The sequence below is a fragment of the Muntiacus reevesi genome, chromosome 6 (assembly GCF_963930625.1).
Source record: "Muntiacus reevesi chromosome 6, mMunRee1.1, whole genome shotgun sequence".
Classification (NCBI taxonomy): domain Eukaryota; kingdom Metazoa; phylum Chordata; class Mammalia; order Artiodactyla; family Cervidae; genus Muntiacus; species Muntiacus reevesi.
This window is the reverse complement of record NC_089254.1, coordinates 108,056,397-108,075,908: the sequence shown is the minus strand read 5'-3', so window position 1 is coordinate 108,075,908 and position 19,512 is coordinate 108,056,397. Positions and strand designations below refer to the sequence as shown.

The following is a 19,512-nucleotide window of genomic DNA, read 5'->3' as shown; positions in this document are numbered from 1 at the left end:
CACTCACTTACCCCATGTGCATCCGGCTTCTTTCACTTAGCAAAATGTCTTCAAGTTTCATCCATGCTGTAGCAGGTATCTCAAGATTTAAGAGTCAGGACAAAACTTAGACATCTTTTACCAAGTCCTCTTATTTTAAAGATAGAGAACCAGAGGCCTAACTCAGCCCACATATTTAGTGACACCCAAGTCCTCTCCCTCCTAATCCCGTGTTTTTTTCTACCATGTTACTACCAAGAGATTCCACAAACAGATGAAAAATATCATATTAATTTAACATATCTGATGTTAGAAAAAAACACAGGTAAGAAAATCTGATATTTTATGAAAGGTTTTCCATTTCTGTAAGTGAAAGTCGCTCAGTCGTGTCTGACTCTTTTTGACCCCATGGACTATACAATCCATGGGATTCTGCAGGCCAGAATACTGGAGTGAGTAGCCGTTCCCTTCTCCAGGGGATCTTCCCAATCCAGGGATCGAACCCAGTTCTCCTGCATTGCAGGCAGATTCTTTACCAGCTGAACCACTAGGGAAGCCCATTTCTGTAAGGAATCCCAAAAATCATTGACTTGATGTGACACCTGAATAACACCTGATGTGCCTGTAGGGAATCAGGGCACAGCTGCCACAACATATTATGTGACTTAAAGTTAGATTTTACTTTCTATGTATAAAGGTAACTATTGAAAACATAAGGTTGGAATTACCCTTAGTGAGAGTTCCAGGTTTTCTCCTCCCCACAGATTCATGCCCTTGTCGTACTGTCCAATTTCATTAAAATAATGCCTACTTATAGCAAAAATTCCTCCAGGCATTGCAGGTGACCTACAAAGAACACACAGATATTAGATTGATTCCATATGTGCAGGCATTATGGATTTTAGCCAAAGTTATGTTGAATATAGCGAAAACAGTTAAAAACTAGAAAACACCCATGTTAGCTTCAAAATTATCTTCATATACATTTAAGTATGTACTCATTTAATTCTCATAACAGCATGTGAAGTTATTCACCAGACTTACAGAGAAAGAAATAAGGTTCAGAGAGGTTAAGTAACTCATAGAAAATCACACAAGTCTAGCTAAATTAAAATAGAGGCAAAGATGAAGGACTTGCTAGGCTACGGTGTTAGAAAATTGACTCATATAGTTTGTGAAACAAAGAGGGTAACATTAAAGGAGAAGTGAGCCTGGAGTCATAGTTATTAGAAAATGTGGGAAGTGATTTGGAGAAAGTCTCTTGAGAAACAGCCTCATAAATGCAGTTAGAAGCCCTAACAATGAGATTATTCTCACATTTAGAAATATATTTTCCAAGACTAATATCCAAGGAAAATGACCTTCTTCTCAACCTATAAAATTATAGACAGAAGCCCTTGGATAAATATTTTATATATGAATTTGGCAGACATTGACTTTTTCTGGGCTATCCACAGTGCTAGTATTCTGATCATTGATCAATATGCAACTGATCCCTGAGAATCATGTCTACATTCTAAAGCTGGACAGCTGAAATCCGAGGGATACGAACCATGTGGTATTCTGCACCGGGATAAGATGCTCAATTCAGTTCAGTTCAGTTCAGCCACTCAGTTGTGTCCGACTCTTTGCGACCCCATGAACCGCAGCACGCCAGGCCTCCCTGTCCTTCACCAACTCCCAGAGTCCACCCAAACCCATGTCCATTGTGTCGGTAATGACATCCAACCATCTCATCCTGTGTCATCCCCTTCTCCTCCTGCCCTCAATCTTTCCCAGCATCAGGGTCTTTTCCAATGAGTCAGCTCTTCACATCAGGTGGCCAAAGTATTGGAGTTTCAGCTTCAACATCAGTCCCTCCAATGAACACTCAGGACTGACCTCCTTTAGGATGGACTGGTTGGATCTGCTTGCAGTCCAAGGGACTCTCAAGAGTCTTTTCCAACACCACAGTTCAAAAGCATCAATTCTTCGGTGCTCAGCTTTCTTTATAGTCCAACTCTCACATCCATACATGACCACTGGAAAAACCATAGCCTTGACCAGACAGACCTTTGTTGGCAAAGTAATGTCTCTGCTTTGGTCATAACTTTCCTTCCAAGGAGCGTCTTTTAATTTCATGGCTGCAATCACCATCTGCAGGGATTTTGGAGCCCAGAAAAAAAAAGTCTGACACTGTTTCCACTGTTTCCCCATCTATTTGCCATGGAGTGATGGGACCAGATGCCATGATCTTAGTTTTCTGAATGTTGAGCTTTAAGCCAACTATTTCACTCTCCTCTCACTTTCATCAAGAGGTCTTAAGTTCCTCTTCACTTTCTGCCATAAGGGTGGTGTCATCTGCATATCTGAGGTTATTGATATTTCTCCCGGCAATCTTGATTCCAGCTTGTGCTTCATCCAGCTTAGTGTTTCTCATGATGTACTCTGCATATAAGTTAAATAAGCAGGGTGACAATATACAGCCTTGATGTACTCCTTTTCCTATTTGAAACCAGTCTGTTGTTCCATGTCCAGTTCTAACTGTTGCTTCCTGACCTGTATATAGGTTTCTCAAAAGGCAGGTCAGGTGGTCTGGTATTCCCATCTCTTTCAGAATTTTCCACAGTTATTGTGATCCACACAGTCAAAGGATTTGGCATAGTCAATAAAGCAGAAATAGATGTTTTTCCAGAACTCTCTTGCTTTTTTGATGATCCAGCAGATGTTGGCAATTTGATTTCTGGTTCCTCTGCCTTTTCTAAAACCAGCTTGAACATCTGGAAGTTCACAGTTCACATACTGCTGAATCCTGGCTTGGAGAATTTTGAGCATTACTTTACTAGCATGTGAGATGAGTGCAATTGCGCGATAGTTTGAGCATTCTTTCGCATTGCCTTTCTTTGGGATTGGAATGAAAACTGACCTTTTCCAGTCCTGTGGCCACTGCTGAGTTTTCCAAATTTGCTGGCATATTGAGTGCAGCACTTTCACAGCATCATCTTTCAGGATTTGAAATAGCTCAACTGGAATTCCATCACCTCATTTCAATTAAAGAAACAAAACCTACCACCATCCTATGATTACAGACTTTTAGAAACAAGATAAATGATGAAATATTTCTCTTCATTAAGCTTGAGAAATCAAAGTAATAATCTCTGCAGGCTTCCCCCTGCTCCCACTACCTCTATGCTATTTCTCCATTACCAGAAGAAATCTCACCGGATAGGTGTGGTGGGTCCTTCTGGTCCCTCGATCTCATAAGAGAAAACATGATCCCATTTAAACTCCAGATGCCAGTTGAAAGCTCCTCTCACAATAGGAGAGGGCTGGTACTCCAGGGACAGGTAATCAATGACATCTATCAGAGGACACACCACCATTTTGGGGTTCTTGGCAACGGCATTCAGCAAGGGCTCCAGCCAGACTTTATTCACCTCACAGTGGCTATCCAGAAACACTAGAACGTCCCCTGGGGAGGCAAAAACAGGCGAGTGTTAGCCCATGTGTAGGAAACACCCGACAATACAAATCGAGTTTCAATGCAACAAGTATTTATCCAACACTTACTATAAAAGTGAAAGTGAAGTTGCTCAGTCTTGTCTGACTCTGCAACCCCATGGACTATAGCCCACCATGCTCCTCTGTCCATGGGATTTCCCAGGCAAGAATACTGGAGTGGGTTGCCATTTCCCTCTCCAGGGAATCTTCCCAACCCAGGGATCAAACCTGGGTCTCCCGCATTGTATGCAGACACTTTACCATCTGAGCCACCAGGGAAGTTTGGCTATTAAGGTGCTTTCAGTTTCCCTAGGAGGAGGCAAGAAACGTATGTTTGATACTGTATCAAAAATGCAGGACAGTGTGTGTCACTGATATTCAGAAGGAGCTGATGACTGTGGGTTAGAGCTGCAGGCCCTAACCTTTTTTGGCACCAGCGATCAGTTTTGTGGATTTGGGGAAGACAATGTTCCCATAGACCAAGGGTGGGGTGAGGATGGTTTCAGGATGATTCTCATAAAGAACATACAACCTGGATCCCTTGCATGCACAGTTCACAGTAGGGTTCGTGCTTCTGTGAGACACTAACGCAGCCACTGACCCGACAGGAGGAGAAGCCCAGCGATGGGATGCAGTTGTAAATGCAGATGAAGCTTCGCTCACTCGCCCACCTCCTGCCATGCAGCCCTGCTCCTGACAGGCCATGGACCACTACCTGTCCGTGGCCCAGGGGCTAGGGACCCCTGATCTGCTTGCTCTCTCACCCAGACACATTGCCTGTGCAAACCCTGCCACCAGAAGAGAGACTAACACAGATGCAAATGTCCTTGGCTCCGCAGCCCTTCTTCCGCCCTTTTGGTTCCCTGGTGAGAAGCCAACACCAGTTCATTTCTCTTCCCCCCGGGATGTTTCTGGTTTTGCTGTACGGATGTTTGAGGATGCGCTGAGCCCCCAACACAGGAAATAATTCACATCAAGTTCCTCTCACCAGGCTTTAGCAAGCAGCTTTATCCAAAACTCCTAATTCTGACAACGTGACTGAAGGTAGCTGAGTTCTCTTACTGCTTCTCAGACATCTATTTAGAAATTTCTTTATGGTACTGTGTCAAACCTGGAGGAGGGCATGGCAACCCACTCCAGTATTCTTGCCTGGAGAATCCTCATGGACAGAGGAGCCTGGCGGGTACAGTCCATGGGGTCGCAAAGAGCCGGACACGACTGACCCACTGAGCCCACGGTGTCAGAAACTCACCTTGGAACATAACATCTGTTGTCTTCATGCCTCGATCAAAACCGAGCCAAAAAGAGCCTGACAACTTTTTTTCAATCAACACTTTGCATTTTTCATTAAAATAGCTTCTATGACGTTACATCATACAAACATTTAAAAAAATCACGTCAGCTAATTTGATAGGTGAAAAATACCATCTGGGTCTCCAAAGAAGATATACAAATAGCCAACAAGCACATGAAAGATGCTCGACATCACACATCTTTAAGGAAACGCAAGTTAAAACAGTGAGGTACCACTGCATACCACTTCACAACTATCAGAGTTAAAACAAAAAAGAGAAAATAATAACTGTTGGGAGGATGTGGAAAAATCGGAACTCTCAAACACTACTGTGTGGTGTGGTAAGTCACTTCAGTCATGTCTGACTCTCTGCAACCCTACGGACCATAGACCACCAGGCTCCTCTGTCCATGGGATTCTCCAGGCAAGAATACTGGGGTGAGTTGCCATGCCCTCTTCCAGGGGATCTTCCCAACCCAGGGATCGAACCTGCACCTCTTATATCTCCTGCATTGGCAGGTGGGTTCTTTACCACTAGTGCTAACCAGGAAGCCCAAAATGGTCCACCTGCTGTGGAAAATAGTTTGGCAGCTCCTCAAAAAGTTAAACAGAATTACCATGTGACCCAGAAATTCCACTCATTGGCACATTTTAAAAATAATTCAGGGGACTTCCTCAGCAGTCCAATGGTTAAGACTCCATGCTTCCAATGCAAGAGGCACAGGTTCGACCCTTGGTTGAGGAACTAAGATCCCACAGGCTTTGAGAACAACAACAAAAAAAAATTAAAAAGAATTCAAACGTACCCGTGTATATGCATATCTATAGCAGTACTCCTTATATCATCCCAAAGATGGAAATAGCCCAAATGTCCGCCAACAGATGAGTGGAGAGACAAACTCCATATACACATACAATGGAATATCCTCCAGCCATAAAAAATGAAGTATTAGTACATGTACATGAATCTCAAAAGCATTATGCTAGCAAAAGAGCCAGACATAAAAGGTCTGATTTCATTTCTATGAAATATCCAGAATAAGTAAATCCACAGACAGATGAAGACTGGTAGTTGCCAGGGGCTGGGAGAAGTGGAAATAAGAAAATTTCCCTATTTATGGGTGTGGGGTTTTCTCCTGGGGTGATGAAAATATTTTCGAACTAGAGGGGATGATGGTTGTACAACATAGTGACTCTGCTAAATGCTATATGCCCAGATTAACTTCCTAATTTCTCCTTAGGATCTAAAACCACTGAAGGGCCAGGACTTCCCCAGTGGCTTGGTGGTAAAGAATCCACCTGCCAATGTAGGAGACACGGGTTCGATCTCTGGTCTCGGAAGACCCCACGTGCCACGGGGCAATCAAGTCTGGGCGCCATAACTACTGAGCCTGTGCTCTAGAGCCCCCCGAGTTGAAACTACTGAAGTCAAAAACTACTGCACTCACATGCTGCAACTTCTGAAGCCTCCACGCCTGGAGCCTGTGCTCGCAACAAGAGAAGCCTCAGTAGTGAGAAGTCCGCACACTGCAACTAGAGCGTAGCCCCTGCTGCCCACAACCAGAGAAAAGCACGTGTGCAGCAACAAAAATAAACAAACAAAATAAACAGCCAAAAACAAACAAACAGATTTAAAAAAAACAAATGCTGAAAGACACTAGTTCAATGGGCCTGATAAAGGAGCTTTCCCATCCTTTCTCCTTAAAAAACATATCTGTGGAGTGTTCACAACTGAATTGCTCACTGAAGTTAAAAGTCAGGAGAAATATTCTTCCTCTTCCCTGAGTGGAAGCTTGCTTTCTGCTTTCCTGTAGCAACCTTTGTTGCTCTGGTCCAGTTGCTCAGTCGTGTCCGACTCTTTGCGACCCCGTGGACTGCAGCACACCAGGCCTCCCTGTCCTTCCCCATCTCCCAGAGTTTGCTCAAACTCATGCCCTTTGAGTCGATGATGCTATCCCACCATCTCATCCTCTGTCGCCCCTTTCTCATGCCCTCAATCTTTCCCAGCACAGCCTATTCCCACAACTTCTCTGAGAATAGCGTTTTGCAAGTTTTGTTTTCATATTTAAAAACAAACAAACAAATGCTGTGTCAACCTCTCTCAATATTTTCAGTCTCTTTCTCCCCTTGTTTCATTTTATTTTCTGCTTTTCCTTAGTGTCAACATTTTTACATTTAAACATTAGTTTGTTGTTTTTCACTTGCTAAGTCGTAACCGACTCTTTGTGACCCCATGGACCGCAGCATGCCAGGTTCCCCTGTCCTTCACTATTTAATATAGCTCATTATATCTATTTTAAATATTCTCGATTTGGTCTCTAAGGCAATTATTTTTAAGGTATTAAATGTTTTCATTTTTATTAACAATAAAATTGTTGTAAACAATAATATTTTATTTCAGTTTATTGTATTATGTTATGGCTATCTGTCTTAATTTTTTTGTTTTGAGATTGATGTTTAATAATGCAGTGCACAAAATCTAGTTATGGGGAGTTTACAGAGAATCTCTTTGTGCTTAAGTGTATGATAAACTTTTATAAAATATCCAAGCATTTCCACTTCATTCACACCATAAATCTGTTAAACATGGCCATTTGGATTTTGTGAAAAAAATTCAAGTGACTCTGCTATTTGAATTTCTCTTTTTTGTTTGTCTGCTATGTTTCCATGACCAGTAGTGTGGTAATACTATTCACTGCCATGGTAATCAGAATTTGAGTGTTTGTGTCCTGAATTATGTGACCTGGAGCAGGTCTTTAGTCTTTTGGGGAGATTAGTTTCTCTAGCTGGAAGATAAGGATGGTAAGTTCTAAAATCTCTGAGAAATTTCGCACAATGAATGGTCTGTATTTTCATTCCTTTTCCCTGTATTTCTCCTACTTTTATTTTACATATTTTATCATTTTGAAGCACATAATTAAATATCTATGTTTTAATTTCTTATTTATTTGTACTACTCACTGTCTGGGCTTCCCAGGTGATGATAAGTGGTAAAGAACCCGCTTGCCAATGCAGGAGATGTAAGAGATGAAGGTTCAATCCCTGGGTCAAGAAGATCCCCTGGTGAAGGGCATGGCAACCCACTCTAGTATTCTTGCCTGGAGAATCTCATGGAGAGGGGAGCCTGGCAGGCTACAGTCCATGGGGTCGCAAAGAGTGGGACGTGACTAAAGCGACTTAGCATGCACACACATAATCACTTTCTAATAAGCTATTGTTTAATACTTAATGCTTAAAAAAGACTGCTCATAATGACCTCATTCAATCATTGCAACAACCATGTTAGTTATATATCTTTGTTCCCATATCATGGAATAGGAAGGTGGGATTTGGAGAAGTGACTTGCCCAAGATCCCGGAACTGGTAATTGGCACATACCAAACTTGAAATGAAGGCTCTGCTTCAAAACCCAGTGCTTTTTGTTCTGTTCTCCATTACCTCCCTGGGATGTTTGTGGCGGAGACTCAGACACTGCCCTCTGCACCACATAAGTAAACATGTTAACAGGTTTTGGGAATTAGGAGGACCCCCTTGGGGAAGGGCATTCTTCTGTCTCCCACATGAGACAACAAAACCGTCTCTCGTTCTGTGTGACGGTCAAGTGACACCCTAAGTTCTCAGTGGTGTGCTCGATTTTGCTAACCTGTTGCCTTTAGGATGGCAGTTGAAACCTACACCTCATCTGCCCTCTTGGCCTCTTGATGACCATCCAGGCCAATTCAGTGGAAGAGGCTCCATTCTCATCCCCAGACTGCCTTGTATTTATTCCCCCAAATCCCCTGTTCCACTGTGGACTACCCTTTTACTCTGTCCACAGTTCCCTTATTTAAAGTACATTTCCGGACTACCTTAGTGGTCCAGTAAAGAACCCACCTGTCAATGAAGGGGACATGGGCTCATCCCTGGTCCGGGAAGATTCCACATGTAACTGGGCAACTTTAGGGAAAGAGCAAATTAGCCAAGATGGAGGTGGTCAGGCTTTCTCGCCCCATGCCTCTCGCTCTCACCCCACATTTTGTAGATGCATGGTTTTGTAATAGCTGAGCTCACTTGTAGCACTGTGAGTGTGCATCACGATGTACCTGCCTGGCCACGGGCCACATTTGTTCTGTAAGCTCCACCTGAAAGGCCTCTGAGGCTGCATTATGGCTGCGTCCGCTGGGTCAACCGTGAGAGAACACAGCGTGTCTGCTGCTGGAGCTGCTGGGCCGGTCAGGAGAGAATAAACGTGTCTGCAGTTGTGATGGCTCCTTGAGTTTCCTTTCAGCTTCCTTGCCCGCACCTCGCCTACCCTGGCTTCAGTGAACAGTGTGCACGGTGAGATGCAGCAAGACAGCAACTAAGCCCCTGAGCTGCAACTACTGAGCCCGCGTGTCCCAACACCCTAGAGCCTGCGCCCCACAAGAAGGGAAGCCACTGAAATGAGAAGCCCAGACATCACAACTAGAGAATAGCCCCTGGTCGCTGCAACTAGAGAAAAACCCTCAAACAGCAATGAAAACCCAACACAGCCAAAAATAAGTAAAGCTCTTTTAAAAATAAAAATCCTTAAAAAAAATAAATTTCCCTACACTAAGTTCTCCTGCAGACCTCCTTGTCTGATATAACCCTGACTCTCCCGAGAAGATGCTGTTTCTCATAGAAAGTCCCTCCTTGTCCTCCCTGACCACAAGAATCCTTGGGTTCAGGACAACACCAGCATTTCCTAGCTACTTATGGCTGCTTCCAAACCATAACATTCTGCTCCCATGCAAAAAAGTACCCTTTCCTTGTGATTCAGGCCATCTAATTAGAGCTTCTCTTTCTCAATTTTTCTCCACTTTGCAAAACTCTAGCCTTCGAATTCTTCCTGATGGAGTTAAACCCACCCAGCAGGGGTCATTTGCCCTCCTGCCAAGAACACAGCACAGACTCATCACAGCTGTCTCAGTTTGAGGGCAGCTTCGGTCATCACATAGGCAGCGTCACCCACAAGGGTGAGTGGACAGGCAGCCATAAATATTACCAAGAAAACCCCATCAGAGGCAGGATGATAGAGAAGAACAGGACCTCGCTGTTTTGTACAGGGTGATTTCGAATGGCCTCTCTGATAACGTGCTGCTGAACCAGATACCTGAACAAAGTGAAGTAACAGGTCACGCAGGGGACTGGAGGAGGAACATTCTAGGTGGGAAAATCACACGCAAAGAAAGGCTCTGAGATAGGAGTACGGCTGGTATGTTTGAGGAGCAGCGAGAGGTCAGTAACACAAGGGGAGAGCAAGGGGGAGGTGAGTGATGAGGGCAGGGCTTCCCTGATGGTCCAGGGGTTGAGAGTCCGCCTGCCAATGCAGGGGACACGGGTTCAATCCCTGGTCTGGGAGGATTGCACCTGCCACAGAGCAAGTAAGCCATTGGGCCGCAGCTAGCGAAGCCCACAGGCCTAGAGCCCAAACTCTGCCACAAGTGAAGCCACTGCAATGAGAACCCTGCCAACAGCAACTAAAGAGTACCCCCGCTCACCACGACTAGTGAAAGCCCAGCAACAACAAAGACCCATGCAGCCAAAAATAAATGAATGAAATTGAAAAAAAAAAAAAAAATGCAGCGTGAAAAGCAAGCATTTTTTAAAAATGTAGACTATCATCAGGATCTTAGAGTAAGGAAGAACTTCTCAAACAAGACACAAAAATCATAAAGAAAAATATTGATGAATCTGATTATTTCATTAATAAGTTAAAGCTAGTGGCCATGACTTTTTAAATGAATTTCACTTCTCTCTTCCTTTCTACTTTTCCTTTTAGGTGGCACCATGTGGCACGTAGGGTCTTAGTTCCCCCACCAGGGATGGAACCCATGCTCTCAGCCAGCTCAGAGTCTTAACCAGTGGGCCACGAGGGAAGTCCCAAAGCTACTGGCCCTTAAAGTAAGCCTCCAAAATGCAGAACAGCTCCTATGCAGTCAAAGTTTCTCTCTACTCATTTAACTCTACCCTCATCAGCCAGAAGGGAAATACAGAGTGGAGGGGGAAAAACCAACTTCCTGCGCGCCTTAGTTAGGAAATGTGGCTGGAACAGTCACGGGCCATTCCTACCGAAAGGAACGCGGGAGAGTCCCGCGCGGCCCTGTGTCCAGCAAGAGGAAGCGGATTTTGTGGTAAACTTCTGTTCAACTTCCCTGGTAGCTCAGATGGTAAAGAGTCTTCCTACAATGCGGGAGACTCTGGTTTGATCCCTAGGTCGTGAAGAGCCCCTGGAGAAGGAAATGGCAACCCACTCCAGTATTCTTGCCTGGAAAATTCTCTGGATGGAGGAGTCTGGCGGGCTTGGCAGGCTACAGTCCATGGGGTCACAAAGAGTCGGACACAACTGAGTGACTAACACTTCTATTCAATGCAAGACAGCATCAACAAAGATGGGAAGAGCAACCACAGACTGGGGAATGATATTCTCCGTGTGTATAACACAGGAGTCGTATCATAAAGGCACCTTCGAATCAATAACAAAAGGACAAACAACCCAATCAAAAAACTGACAAAGTATATGAACAGACCAAATTCATAGAAAAATCTATAAACAATCTACAAAAATATGAAAAAATACTCCATGTTGCTAGTAGTCAAGAAAATGCCAAGAAAATAAAGGATACAGCTTTTTGACCAAAATTTTGTCCAAGACTAGAATGATTGGGCTTCCCTGGTGGCTCAAATGATAAAGAATCCGCCTGCAATGAGGGAGACCTGGGTTCGATCCGTAGGTCAGAAAGATTCTCTGGAGGAGGGCAACCCAATCCAGTATTCTTGCCTGGAGAATCCCCATGGACAGAGGAGCCTGGTGGGTTACGGTCCATGGGATCACAGAGAGTCAAACACAACGGAGTGACTAAGCACAGCACAGAATGATTGGTAATAAATAACCAGTGTCAGCAAGGCTCCAGGGAGAGGGTCCTCTTATACCTTGTGATGGAGCTGTTAATTGGTGCCATCTGTTTTAGGACAATCTGGCACCATCCATCAAAATTTAAAATAAGAATCCCCTTTTGCCCAGCAATTCCACTTTTAAGAATTTATCCCATAGGTGCAAGCATTAATTTCCACCAAGGTGTAAGTACAAAAATTGCCAGTGCAATTTTTTTTTTCAGTAATTGTAAAAAATAAAAATCAGGAAAGGACAAGTGGCTATGTCAAGGCTGTATATTGTCACCCTGCTTATTTAACTTATATGCAGAGTACATCATGAGAAACACTGGGCTGGAAGAAACACAAGCTGGAATCAAGATTGCCGGGAGAAATATCAATAATCTCAGATATGCAGATGACACCACCCTTATGGCAGAAAGTGAAGAGGAATTAAAAAGCCTCTTGATGAAAGTGAAAGAGGAGAGTGAAAAAGTTGGCTTAAAGTTCAACATCCAGAAAACTAAGATCATGGCCTCTGGTCCCATCACTTTATGGGAAATAGATGGGGAAACAGTGGAAGCAGTGTCAGACTTTATTTTGGGGGTCTCCAAAATCCCTGCAGATGGTGACTGCAGCCATGAAATTAAAAGACGCTTGCTCCTTGGAAGGAAAGTTATGACCAACCTAGATAGCATATTAAAAAGCAGAGACATTACTTTGCCAACAAAAGTCCATCTGGTCAAGGCTATGGTTTTTCCAGTGGTCATGTATGGATGTGAGAGTTGGACTGTGAAGAAAGCTGAGCACCGAAAAACTGATGCTTTTGAACTGTGGTGTTGGAAGACTCTTGAGAGTCCCTTGGACTGCAAGGAGATCCAACCAGTCCATCCTAAAGGAGATCAGTCCTGGGTATTCATTGGAAGGACTGATGCTGAAGTTGAAACTCCAATACTTTGGCCACCTCATGAGAAGAGCTGACTCATTGGAAAAGACCCTGATGCTGGGAGGGATTGGGGGCAGGAGGAGAAGGGGACGAGAGAGGATGAGATGGTTGGATGGCATCACCAACTTGATGGACATGAGTTTGAGTAAACTCCGGGAGTTGGTGATGGACAGGGAGGCCTGGTGTGCTGCGATTCATGGGGTTGCAAAGAGCCAGACACGACTGAGCGACTGAACTCACTGACACAAATTATGAAATCCATATGGAATCCTATACTATGCTGGAAACAAAAACTGAGGTAACTGTCAGGCATTGTCATGGGAAAAGCTACAAAACATTAAATTGAAATGAAAAGAGGAAGTCTCAGAATAATAGAGATAGTACAATTCCATATATTTAAAAACCCTTAAATCTATGTGTGTGTGTCTATGTGTACATGTGTGTATATATATACATACATATGTACAGACACATGCATATTAATGCATAAAATCAACGTTCTGAAAAGACACATGTCATTCCGTTTTAGTGGTTTGTACTAAGTTTTGGACAGTTCACATGTATTATCTGGTAGAGGGCTTCCCCGGTGGCTCAGACAGTAAAAGAATCCGCCTGCGGATGCAGGAAACCTGGCTTGATCCCTGGGCCAGGAAGATCCCCTGGAGAAGGGAATGGCAACCACTCCAGTTTTCTTGCCTGGAGAATCCCATGGAGAGAGGAGCCTGGCAGGCTACAGTCCATAGAGTTGGACAGGACTGAGCAATGTAGTTAAGTAAGAGAATGTCTCAATTGATCAGGTCAAAATAGACCAAAAAAAAAAAAAAAAAAGACCCCGATTTTGCTTTTAGTTGGCCTTCTACTCAATAAGGAAACAGCCTTGCTAAGGAAGGGAGACATTTCCTCAGACTGCCACATGGCCGGACCCTTAAACATCACCCCTCGCCTTGGTCCTAGGTTAATTTTCTGGGAACAGCCCTCTGATTACCCGGCTTCCAGGAAGCTCGACCATCGGGATTCCCCTCGCGACTCATTCCCTTGCTGGTGTCCCGTGTCTCACAGCTCAGGAGCTGCCCTTAGCGGAGGACGGGGCTGCTGTCCCAAGGGATGCCGGAGGCCAGGTGGGACCCCTGCTCCCGGCGGCTGAGACCTCCCTTCACGAGAAGCTGCCCCGGGGGGTCCCCCAGCTTTGGGGTCTTCTGGAGTGTTCACGCCAAGGCCACGCCCTCCCGGGGGCTCCCAGCCAATCACTGCACACACTGTGTGGGCCCCCGGCAGCCGGGGGAACCCCACCGGCCACAGCGGGCCCACGCAGGACTTCAGCGCGCGCTCTTTGCTCCGGGGCTCCCGACCGGCCCACTCGAGCCCTTTCTGGGAGCCACGCAGCAGACAGAAGGGCTTTCGGGCTTCCCTCCTTCCTTGCCTCCTTCCGCCGGGGTCAGACCAGAAGCGTCCAGCCTACACTTCGTCCTCTCCCCTTCATCCTCGCAGACATTTCTCTGTAAGCACGCCTCCCTGTCATCCGGGCCTCTGCCTCCCGGAGGACCTGGACTGACCCCTCCCTAGCTTCCGAGGCCCCCATGGGGTCTGCAGCTACTTCACAGCCCCGCTCTGCCTGTAAAGTCTTGCTTTCCTCGCCGCCTTACTGGTTCCCAAGACCACCTGGGGGGCCCCCTGCATGTACAGCTCTATCCCAGAGTCAGTACCGGGGGGACTGGTCCTGTAACCGGAGGCTGAGCTTATGCCTCCCCACCCCCCCAACAAAGGATAACTTCTATTTGTCTTCTATTAGAAATAACAAATTAACAGCTTGAGGCAGAATGCTTTCAGAGTCAAAGATTTACGACTCATAAGACTGAAATATACTCCCACCCTTTGTTTATGCCATGGAGACACGCGAGGATGGTTTCCACTCGGGCAGGAAGACCTCTGGGACACAGACATGGGGTCCTGTCTGGAGTAAAACCTTCATACCTGAAGCATGGGACGCTCCGGTCATCCTTGCTCGAACCAGCCCCTCTCTCTTTTTGTTTCTTATTAATTTAATCTTTCCTCGAAAAATTTCCAAGTGATAGTCGAGTTTCTCTTTCAAATCATCTGGAAAAAAGACTCAACATTTGAAAACTGCAAAGTATATTAACCAGTTTCTCATAATTAAACCAGTTTCTCATAATTATGAGAAATTAAACCAGTTTCTCATAATTTCGATTGATTCTTAAAAACTGCTATTCTGCAGATGTTCCAAACTTAAAAAAGAAAGTTTGATTGAATGAACATGCACAAAATGTGCACAAAACGTGAACAAGAAGAGATTCAGCATTGAAATCAACTGTGAATATTCTTCTGTGTTGCTACTGAAATACTCCTTTTTTTTTTTTTTAACTTTTTGGCCACATTTTGTGGCATGTGGGCTCTTAATTCCCCGACCAAGGATTAAACCCACGCCCTCTGCATAGGAAGCACAGAGTACCAACCACTGGACCACCAGAGAAATCCATGAAATGCCTCTATTTTAATATATCATTATTAAAATTTTAATAGAAAAAGCATATATTATGGTGCTTTGGAGCATTCTGACTTTATTCATAACAGTTGTGCCTGGGGGTACTAACCCCCAGGCCGGTTATCAACCACTCAAGTCTCAGCTTTCTTATCAGTGAGAAGGCAAATCTAACATAGTCCTTGCAGGCCTGCAGTGAGAAGAAGAAATATATCACCAAGCACAGAGCCTGACACATAACAGTCACTCAATACTCAGAGGTTAATATGATGATGATAAAGGAGGTCCTTTCCTTCTTGGAAGGAAAGCTATGACCAATCTAGACAGCGTATTAAAAAGCAGAGACATCAATTTGCCCACAAAGGTCTGCATAATCAAAGCTATGTTTTTTTTTATGTTTATATGACTGTATATATAGTCATATATAGATGTGAGAGTTGGTCCGTAAAGAAGGCTGAGCGCCGAAAAATTGATACTTTTGAACTGTGGGGCTGGAAAAGACTCTTGGCATAGTTCTGAAAGGCTGGGGCCCCTGGGGACTTCCTCAGTCCTCCTGGGACTGCCCCTCCATGCCAGGATCTTCGTCCTTTGGGTGAGATGTTAGACTTCACAGTCCAGCAAAGATCCCCCGGCTGCCTGCTCATGGCTTTACTGGGGCCTTTTGCCCCACATGTGGCCAGATGTGTTGTTCAGTCAGATGAGGAACTTAGCCATCCTTCCACATCCCCTCCCATCCACAAAACCAGAAATAAACAGCACTGGACTCCTCAGATTCAGGTGGCTCCTACACAGTTCAGTTCAGTTGCTCAGTCGTGTCTGACTCTTTGTGACTCCGTGGACTGCAGCACGCCAGGCCTCTCTGTCTATCACCAACTCCCGGAGCTTACTCAAACTCATGTCCATTGAGTCGGTGATGCCATCCAACCATCTCATCCTCTGTCATCCCCTTCTCCTCCTGCCTTCCAACTTTCCCAGCATGAGGGTCTTTTCCAATGAGTCAGTTCTTCGAATCAGGTGGCCAGAGTACTGGAGTTTCAGCTTCAGCATCAGTCCTTCCAATGAATATTCAGGACGGATTTCCTTTAAGATGGACTGGTTTGATCTCCTTGAAGTCCAAGGGACCCTCAAGAGTCTCCTCCAGCACCACAGTTCAAAAGCATCAATCCTTCGGGCTGAGCTTTCTTTGTAGTCCACTCTCACATCCATACATGGCTACTGGAAAAACCGTAGCTTTGACTAGATGGACCTTTGTTGGCAAAGTATTGTCTCTGCTTTTTAATGTGTTGTCTAGGTTGGTCATAGCTTTTCTTCCAAGGAGCAAGCATCTTTTAATGTCATGGCTGCAGTCACCATCTGCAGGGATTTTGGAGCCCAAAAAGCATAAAGTCTCCCACTGTTTCCATTGTTTCCCCATCTATTTGCCAGGAAGTGATGGGACTGGATGCCATGATCTTAGTTTTCTGAATGTTGAGTTTTAAGCCAACTTTTTCACTCTCCTCTTTCACTTCCGTCAAGAGGCTCTTTAGTTCTTCACTTTCTGCCATAAGGGTGGTGTCACCTGTGTATCTGAGGTGATTGATATTTCCCCCGGCAGTATTGATTCCAGCTTGTGCTTCATCCAGCCTGGCATTTTGCATGACGTACTCTGTGTATAAGTTAAATAAGCAGGGTGACAATATAAAACCTTGACGTACTCCTTTCCGGATTTGCAACCCGTCTGTTGTTCCTTGTCCAGTTCTAACTGTTGCTTCTTGACCTGCATACAGTGCCTGACCAGTGAGTGAAATTCCTAAACAGAGCTGACACTAGCTTGAGTTCCGTTCCACTTTTTTTTTTTTTTTTTTTTTTTGGCTGCACTGGTCTTTCTTGCTGTGCATGGGCTTTCTCTCTTGTGGCGAGCAGGGGTCTACTCTCTACTTGCAGTGCGTGGGCTTCTCACCGCGGTGGCTTCTCTTGTTGCAGAGCATGGCCTCTAGGCATCCAGGCTCAGTCGTTGTGGCACGCAGGCTTGGTTGCCCTGCAGCGTGTGGGATCTCCCCAGATCAGGGGTCAGACCTGTGTCCCCTGCAGGTGAATTCTTAACTGCCAAACCACAAGGGAAGTCCCCATTTCACTTTTGAGTTGATGCATCTCAGTTGCTTCTCCAAGGGTAAACCTTCTCTTCTTTTCTTCCCTTGCCTACTCCTCTTCCTTCCATTTCTCCTCCTCTTTTTTCTGTCCCAGCCCATAGTGGGTCAGATTCACAGTAGGTTAGGTAAACCTTTAGGTAGTATCCAATATGCATGCATTGCTTCCATGAGAAAAGGACCCCACAGGCAACCTGGAGACCCCAGAGAGCTTATCCTTTATCTGGGTCCTCTCGGCTTGCCTCAGGTTTGGAATTAAGTTGTAAAATAGACAACTGAGTTCAAATGCTAAACGGAGCTCTAGAGATTTTGTTCTAGTGTTCTAGTTCTTTAAAATCAGTGAACATGAAGGAATAAACCCTTAAGTGTAGTTGGTGTGATTGGAATTCTTTCATGTAAAGCACCTGGGTTGTGTCGTTACCCTACATTAAGTCTTGGAATCATTCCCCATTTTCTCCAAATAAAATTCAAACAATGCCTTCATGAGGGGCTACCTTTTTACGTTTCTGGTTTTATGCCCACCCCATCCCTCCTAAAACTATGCTCATACATAATTTACGTAAGTCCTTTCCCAGTGATGCAGTGGTTAAGAATCCCAAGAGACCCAGGTTTGATTCCTGGGTGGGGAAGATCTCCTGAAGGAGGAAACGGTAACCCACTCCAGTATTCTTGCCTGGAAAATTTCATGGACAGAGGAGCCTGGTGGGCGACAGTCCATGGGGCCACAAGGAGGAGGACTCGATTGAGTGCACACACACACACACACACACACCCTACATAAAATAAAAAACCATTCCAAACTCCCCATATTTTCTGTTGCCTCTGGGCCATTTTCTCTGCCTAAAATACTTTTTCCTTCCCCTTCATCTATGTAATCCCAACTCATCTCAGTTCAGATGTCACTTGAAAAAAATGTTACTTTCTTGAAGTAGAGTTGATTTAAAATGTTGTGTTAATTTTTGCAGTACAGAAACTTCTACTGCTAATTTCTACTGTAGTGATTCAGTTATGCATATTATTTTTCATATGTTTTCCATTATGGTTTATCGCCAGACGGTGAATATAGTTCCTTGTGCTCTACAGTAAAAGCTTGTTGTTGACCCATCCTAGACATCACTTCTTCAACACCATCCATGACCTCTAAAGACCGGCTTGCCCCTACGTTTACCTCATGGAAGTGCTAGCCACCCCATTAGCCCAACCAGAAGGTCAGGGACCACACACTCACATCACCATCAGTGCTCCAAAGTGCCTGCCTCAACACCCACCAAAAATGTTTTTTGTATAAAATAACTCAAGTGCCACAGAGATAGCACTGACTTCAAAGATGATTAGAAAGATGGTTAGCATTCTCTCTTACCAAAATCACTCATGTCATCTACCAAAATAATTTCTTCAAGGATATACTGTGAAGTGAGGGTCATGATGCTGGACAGTGTTCGAAATAAGGCACTAAATTCTTCATTGTGGAAACAAATGATGATGCTGGCAGTAGGTAATTTGGCTGGGTATGTTTTTTTCCGACACCTGCAGAAAGAGGAAGAAAATGATTCATCTAAAAGCATTAGATGTTTTGAGGACTCGTCAAAACACTTTATTCACATTTTTCCTCTTTATTCCTTTAATTTATGATTATGATGATAAGATGACAGTACTTTTAAAATACAAAAATTTATTTAAACGTCTTATGCTGTTCTAATATTGTCTAAATCATCCCCCCCTTCTTAATGCCCGTCATAATTGCTTTTTCCTGAGACTCTGTTTTGATAAAATTAGTTCTACTTTGAATATAGTATAAACATAAATTATACCTATATTTTCATTTCTATTATAAAAATCAATTAATAAGCTTATACACATTAAAAGGTTCAAATTAACTTTATTGTCCTATCTTCAAAGAAAATCCATGTGCTATTCCTACACTTGTATAGTCTGTTGCAGCGAAGAAATGTAATAATGGAGATGGTGTAATTAGATTTCTTCCAAGGATCTGGCAAAAGATGTTTTATTATTTTTTTGTGCACTTGAGAGAAATATGGACTCTGAATTTTAGTAATATTAGTTTTTAGCTATTAAGCGTTGTTTGGATTGCTAACTTATTGGGTTGTATTTTGAAATATTTTGGTTGTAAATGATAACTGGAACTAGCTTAAGCTTAAGAAAGAGGTACACTATAAAGGGGACCCAGATGTCCCACAGGACCTAGTGACAGGCATGATCCTGGAGCAGTCAAGAGCAATTCTAACTAGAGGTTTGAAAGTCACTCAGACATGCTCCGTTACTGCTCTTGTCTTTTCTTTCTTTAATATTTATTTAT

General features: G+C 44.1%; 1 protein-coding gene across 1 annotated transcript in view; it reads right to left on the bottom strand.

Annotated features, from left to right (window-relative positions):
- GALNTL5 (polypeptide N-acetylgalactosaminyltransferase like 5) overlaps nt 1-19,512 on the bottom strand; it is a 52,687-nt gene that overhangs the window by 14,993 nt on the left and 18,182 nt on the right. Inside the window, exons 3-6 of the mRNA XM_065938975.1 lie at nt 18,556-18,722; nt 14,544-14,666; nt 3,181-3,430; nt 708-825 (exon numbers count right to left, since the gene is read on the bottom strand). Coding sequence (XP_065795047.1) covers nt 708-825; nt 3,181-3,430; nt 14,544-14,666; nt 18,556-18,722 — 658 coding nt within the window. The remainder of the gene's footprint in view (nt 1-707; nt 826-3,180; nt 3,431-14,543; nt 14,667-18,555; nt 18,723-19,512) is intronic.